We start from the raw sequence: 7,189 nt of genomic DNA, 5'->3' as shown, positions 1-7,189 counted from the left end.
ATATTATCTGCAGCTTGAATGTCATTCATAAAGAAGCTGTCTGGGTCATCAACTTTCATGTTATTTATTGGTGTGCTAAACATAGCCTCATACTGGCCTCTTAGAATTTCACTAATCTCTTTGTTGTCCTCTGTGTACGTACCTTCATTTGTAATTAACAGTCCAATACTGGTCGATGTTTTTTATTTTGATTTTGCGTATGTGAAAAAATATTTCGGATTTTTCCGTATCTCTTGTATAGCTTTCTACTCCAATTCCATTTCCTCAGACTCATATGATCGCTTCAACGTTTGTTCTACTTCTTCGATATCCCTGCTTAGGCTTATTTTCCTTGCTTGTGATAGTTGTGTCTGCCGAAGCATTTCCGTTATTCTTTTCCTTCTCCTGTACAGTCGTCTGCGTTCTCTTTCTAAAGTGGACCTCTCTCTGCCCCTCCTCACATGCACGTGCTTCAAGCAGACCTCATAAGCTTCAGCTGTCAGTTCAGCTATTCCCTGTTAGGGAGTTTTGTCGCTTAAGACCGTCTCCCATTGAATGGTTGCAAGATCTACATTTATTTTTTCCCAGTCAATCCTCCTATTGTTGAAATTGAATTGATTGAATATTCCTTCTCGCTTGTTGGGTCTCTTAGACCTACTACCGTTATTTATGCTAGTTCGCACTTCAATGAGCTTATGGTCTGAGTATGAAGGCTGGGGGGTTGGTGCTGGACCTATAGCTCCAGCCCCCCTCTACTGGCAGGGGGTTGGGGCTGGACCTGCAGCTCCAGCCCCCTCTACTGGCAGGGGGTTGGTCCTGGATATATAGCTCCAGACCCCCTCTACTGGCAGGGGGTTGGTTCTGGACCTGTAGCTCCAGCCCCCCTCTACTGGCAAGGGGCTGGTTCTTGACCCGTAGCTCTTGCCCACCTCTACTTGCAGGGGATTGGTGCTGGACCTGTAGCTCCAGCCCCCCCCCCCCCCTACTGGCAAGGGTTTGGTTCTGGACCTGTAGCTCCAGCCCCCCTCTACTGGTAGGGGGTTGGTTCTGGACCCGTAGCTCCAGCCACCCTCTACTGGCAGGGGGTTGGTTCTGGACCTGTAGCTCCAGCCACCCTCTACTGGCAGGGGGTTGGTTCTGAACCTGTAGCTCCAGCCCACCTATAGTGGCAGGAATTTTAGTGCTGGACCTGTAGCTCCAGCCAACTTTTACTGGCACGGGGTTGGTGCTGGATCTGTAGCTCCAGCCCACCTCTTCTGGCAGGGGGTTTGGTGCTGGACCTGTAGCTCCAGCCCCCCCCCCCACACTACTGGCAGGGGTTGGTGCTGGACCTGTAGCTCCAGCCCCCCTCTACTGGCAAGGGGTTGGTGTTAGACCTGTAGCTCCAGCCCCACTCTACTGGCAGGGGGTTGGTTCTGGACCTGTAGCTCCAGCCCCCCTCTACTGGCAATGGGTTGGTGCTGGACCTGTAGCTATAGCCCCCCTCTACTGGCAGTTTGTTGGCGCTGGACCTGTAGCTTAAGCCCCTGGTCGATACCTGGTTGATGGGGTTCTGGGAGTTCTTCTACTCCCCAAGCCCGGCCCGAGGCCAGGCTCGACTTGTGAGAGTTTGGTCCACCAGGCTGTTGCTTGGAGCGGCCCGCAGGGCCACGTACCCACCACAGCCCGGCTGATCCGGAACTTCTCTTAGAAAACCGTCCAGTTTTCTCTTGAAGATGTCCACGGTTGTTCCGGCAATATTTCTTATGCTCGCTGGGAGGACGTTGAACAACCGCGGACCCCTAATGTTTATACAGTGCTCTCTGATTGTGCCTATGGCACCTCTGCTCTTCACTGGTTCAATCTTGCATTTTCTTCCATATCGTTCACTCCAGTACGTTGTTATTTTACTGTGTAGATTTGGGACCTGACCCTCCAGTATTTTCCATGTGTATATTATTTGGTATCTCTCTCGTCTCCTTTCTAGAGAGTACATTTGGAGAGCTTTGAGACGATCCCAATAATTTAGGTGTTTTATCTCGTTTATGCGTGCCGTATATGTTCTCTGTATTCCCTCTAATTCAGCAATCTCTCCTGCTCTGAAGGGGGAAGTGAGTACTGAGCAGTACTCGAGACGGGACAACACAAGTGACTTGAAGAGTACAACCATTGTGATGGGTTCCCTGGATTTGAAAGTTCTCGTAATCCATCCGATCATTTTTCTGGCTGACGCGATATTTGCTTGGTTATGCTCCCTAAACGTTAGATCGTCGGACATCATTATTCCCAAATCCTTGACATGCTGTTTTTCTACTATGGGGAGATTCGATTGTGTTTTGTACCCTGTATTATGTTTCAGATCCTCATTTTTGCCGTACCTGAGTACTTGAAATTTATCACTGTTAAACATCATGTTATTTTCTGCTGCCCAATCAAAAACTTTGTTGACATCTGCTTGTAGTTTTTCAATGTCTTCAGCGGAGGTAATTTTCATGCTGATTTTTGTGTCATCTGCAAAGGACGACACGAAGCTGTGGCGTGTATTTTTGTCTATATCAGATATGAGAATAAGGAACAGTAGCGGTGCAAGGACTGTACCTTTAGGTACAGAGCTTTTAACATCGCTTGGACTCGATTTTATCTGATTGACTGTTACTCTTTGTGTTCTGTTCGACAGGAAATTGAGTATCCAGCGTCCTACTTTTCCAGTTATTCCCATTGACCTCATTTTGTGAGCTATCACAAAATGGCAGGGGGTTGGTGCTGGACCTGTAGCTTTAGCCCCCCTCTACTGGCAGGGGGTTGGTGCTGGACCTGTAGCTCCAGCCCCCCTCTACTGGCAAGGGGTTGTGCTGGACCTGTAGCTCCAGCCCCCACTCTACTGGCAAAGGGTTGGTGCGGGACCTGTAGCTACAGCCTCCCTCTACTGGCTGACTCTGCGCCTTTGTGAGGGAGTCAGGATCCCGGGTTCAACAGAGGATCACAGGTTTAATCACCATGCAGGACAGAAATGGTTCACATGTTTCCTTTCACCTGTTGCCTCTGTTCACCTACCAGTAAATATTTATCCATGAGTTAGGCAACTATTGTGCATTGTATGTTAAGGAAAGTCAGTAGTAGACCTTGGGGAACCTCGATAAACCTAGGAACAGGCTTCCTCTCCTCAAAATGCAACTCAATATCATATGATATGACCTATGAGAGAAAATAAAAAACTTACTGTTAATTGCTTCTGGTGGATCTCTCCAGTGATTTCGTAAACTTTATCCATGATGCTGGAGGCTGAGTCTCCCAGGTGTACGGGGTCAGCTGTGGCACCTGTCTCTGTGGTCATCATCTCCAGGGCCTCCCTGATGGTCTCCTGCACCTGTCATTACCAACACAAACATTAATGGTGGAGGCTGAGTCTCCCAGGTGTACGGGGTCAGCTGTGGCACCTGTCTCTGTGGTCATCATCTCCAGGGCCTCCCTGATGGTCTCCTGCACCTGTCATTACCAACACAAACATTAATGGTGGAGGCTGAGTCTCCCAGGTGTATGGGGTCAGCTGTGGCACCTGTCTCTGTGGTCATCATCTCCAGGGCCGCCCTGATGGTCTCCTGCACATGTCATTACCAACACAAACATTAATGTGGAACTTGGACTATAATGAAGCATCAGGCTCTGAGTAAAGTAACTGGACTATAATGAATCATCAGATTGAGTAAAGTAATTTGACAATATAAGTAATGTTTCTCTACACTGACCACAGTGTAGAGTTGACAGTTGACAACCAAGATGACAGTTGACTTTATTAATAAAAATGTTTCAGGTGTTAGAGCAAAAAGTTTCCTATATATAGTCAACTCTGATCTTGATGTGTCTCTATGTCAAAAGTGTTTATATAGAGGCAATACTACACTCACTTGGGTGAGAACAATGTGACCTTCAGCAGCATACCTTCACTGAGGTGTGGACAGTCTTGACATTTGGGAAGAGTTCCCGGCACTTCTGGAGCCAATCTTCTACCTTCATGCTGCACCCATCAGCTGTGTCTATGGTTGTGTCAACCTCTTGTGGGGTGTTGACTGTGTTGAGGCTCCCCAACATGGCCTGCAGCTGAGTCTTCCCTTCCTCTCCTTGTGTTGTCATATCCACCACACTTGTATCCTCCAGTTCCAAGAGCTTCATTGCTGACTTGTTCTGCTCTACCAGAGCATAGAGTCTGTCCTGGAGCTGGAGGTGGTGAGTCTTCCAGTCCCCCAGCTGCCCCCGGTACTCCCCCAGCTGGGACAGTACCTCTTCACAGCTAGTAATGAGGCTGCTGATGATGCTCTTCTGCTCCTGCACCAGGGAACGTAACTTCTTACTGATGCCTCTGGCGGGACCTTCATAACGTTTTGCTGGCACTACTTCCTCAGTTGTTAGCTGAATATTTTTGAGTTTCCTAACAAAAGCCTCCACAGTATAGTTAATTGGGAACTGAGTAGCAGCTGTGGCAGCGTGCTGGCCACGGCAGCTGGGGCAGGTCAGCTGACCATTCTTGATAGCATTGTCAATACACTGGGAGCAGAATGTGTGGCCGCACGGCAGTGTGCGAGGGCGTAGCTGATTGTCATCATAATAGTTAAAACACACTGAACATTCCTCTGGCTTGTTATCCTGTGGATAAAATATTTGGTAAATCTAGATGTATTTACAACGAAAAATAATATTACAGTACTGCACAATATTTCCTGATAAAAATTACATAATATTTTCATAATTTCTTTGTACAGAGGAACCTCGGTATTTGCACTACTCTCAATTCGCACTGCTAACCGGCCACTGAGGCCAAGGTGTGCAGATAACGGCGGAGAGCCGCAACCAGACCCAACACATGATGTACTCCCAGCCTGATCAACCAAGCATCAATGTTCTAAGGACCCCCTCCAGAAAGCCGCCGTCTCAATCTCCACCAGAAAAGAAATAGACGGCTGCAACTGAACAAACCGACCACCAAGACTGAAAGAGCAAAACCCCTGTGCAGGAGAGCATGAAGCTCACCAACCCGACCCCCAGAGGCCAATGCCAACAGAAACAGAACCTTTAAAAACAATCTTGAACTGAAGGGGCCACCACAAACCGAGGAAAAGAGGGCAAAAGAGAGCACCCAGTCCAAGGACCAAGACGGTTCCGGCAGCGCATCAGCTGGCCAGAGGTGAAACTATACATGAGAAAGCTTGCAGAATGGGGCGGAAATGATATCCACCCTAAACACAAGCTGGAGTGGCTCCACCAGCGCTGCAAGATAAGAGGCGATAGTAATAAGCATCAAATGATGATCATGAAAAAGCCAAGAAAGAAAGGACAAAACAACCCGAACAGAAATAGAAGACAGCCTACAAAGAGAGAGGAAATGGTGACAAAAACACCAAGAAACTTCATATTATCGCCGAGACGAAGCTCGCAGGTGAGACACCTTCAATGAACCCACCTGATCACCACACAAGTGGTGATACACCCACGCCAAAAAGACCAGACACGAAGAGCAAAGGAGTAGACCAAACCAGTCATGTGCCAGACCATCCCAATCTGCTGAAAGAGACAGAACAGCGGAAAATGCCCCGGGAACATAGGATTAACCCTTAAACCACGCAATACATACATACATATACGATGGTAGTAACTTTCCCAAAACTGCTCAATTCATACATATATGATTGAGGGTCTAGCGAACAATTTGAAATGCCCCGTGAGGGATAGGAGCAGCTATAGTTAAGTCGACCCCGAATGTAAACAGACACCACCTGGGGAAAAAATCCAGCATAGGCCGCCATTGACTGCAGGCCTCAGTTGCCCGACAGAGACCATGGCGAGTGCATCATGTTCCACCAACCGACCCCGCTCAGCAAAGCGTACATAGCGGCCTTTCACTGAGGATGAAATTAATCAGAATTTTTTCCTGGATGGTGATGAACCTGATATTGACTACTCCGAGTGAACATGCTGGTGCCACGAGGGCTAGGCCTAGCTCCTCACCCATGCCTCCCCGCCCACAATTGACATCACTTCATGCCAATCCACATAGTTCATGTGTTACTTTGTCAGATTTCTATGTTTTGGTCGACAATTCGGAGAGAGGTGAATCATTTTCTGGTTTTAGTGATTTAGAATCAGATAATAGTTTTGCTGCCACTGGTGCCAGTGGAGTGTGTGGTGTTGCCAAGCAACATTTTGTTGTGTCAGCAGCATCTAGTCCAACCATGCGGCACCGCATGGCACCACATGGGGACACTGACGAACAAAGCCCCTCAACATCACCTAATTTTCCCTCATCGTCCCTTCCCACCCGTACTGTTTCTAGACGGGCTTCACTTCCTGGTCCATGGATTCCTGGCCGTGGTGCCGCTGTTGCCTCTCAAAAGACACCAGGTGTATATGTGTAGAGTGATGGGACAGATTTTGTTCCAGAAATTACTGCCTTTGACAATTCAGATGTTGGGATTACAGACCTTTTCCCTGATACAGGTGACGATATGTTTGAAGTGGACTACTTTACTGCATATTTTGATGAGCCGCTCATGCAACATATTGTTCAGGAAATGAACAAATATGCAGCTGATCTCATTCGTGAGGAGTTATCCAATTTTTCACAATTACAACCATGGAAAGATACAACTTTAGGTGAAATGTATGTGTTTTTGGCACTGTGTATGTTGATGAAGCATTGTGTCAAACATGTACTCGACCGTTATTGGTGCAAAGACCAGACTGTTCCAACACCATTGTTCGGGAAATATATGTCTCGAGACAGATTTGCGATACTCCTCATGTGTCTTCATTTTGCAAGTAATGAAAACTAAACTGAAGATGATAGACTTTGGAAGGTGAGGCACATCCTGAATGAACTTGTTGGAGAGTACAGTGATTTCTATGTACCAGCTCACAAGATGGTGATTGACGAATCCCTTGTGCTTTTTAACCCTTAAACTGCGCAAGACTGCATATAAAGTTTTGAGTAACTGACACAAAAGTGCGCAACACTGCAAGTGCAGTTTTGGAGTACTGTACTTTGCAAGATTTAAATGGCAGCGGATACACAGGGTTCACATCACCTTCCTCAGGGCTCTTGTAAACAGACGCCATTTAAAAAAAAATCATGGGCAACATTCCCGGGTGTGAGAGCCTCAGTACTGAGTGAGCAACTAAGGCTGGCGCACGCAGCATGAGCTCACAGCATTGCTGTTCAGCTTGTGACCACAGCATCGCA

The 7,189-nt window shown here is 47.4% G+C and overlaps 1 protein-coding gene across 1 annotated transcript in view; it reads right to left on the bottom strand.

The window, feature by feature from the left end:
- Positions 1-245: 245 nt before the first annotated feature.
- Positions 246-7,189, bottom strand: part of LOC138371159 (tripartite motif-containing protein 5-like) — a 78,631-nt gene continuing 71,687 nt past the window's right edge. Inside the window, exons 3-4 of the mRNA XM_069335995.1 lie at positions 3,898-4,599; positions 246-494 (exon numbers count right to left, since the gene is read on the bottom strand). Of these exons, the coding sequence (XP_069192096.1) occupies positions 246-494; positions 3,898-4,599 (951 nt within the window). The remainder of the gene's footprint in view (positions 495-3,897; positions 4,600-7,189) is intronic.

Source organism: Procambarus clarkii, chromosome 35 (assembly GCF_040958095.1).
Source record: "Procambarus clarkii isolate CNS0578487 chromosome 35, FALCON_Pclarkii_2.0, whole genome shotgun sequence".
Classification (NCBI taxonomy): Eukaryota; Metazoa; Arthropoda; class Malacostraca; order Decapoda; family Cambaridae; genus Procambarus; species Procambarus clarkii.
This window is presented reverse-complemented; position numbering and strand designations above follow the sequence as displayed.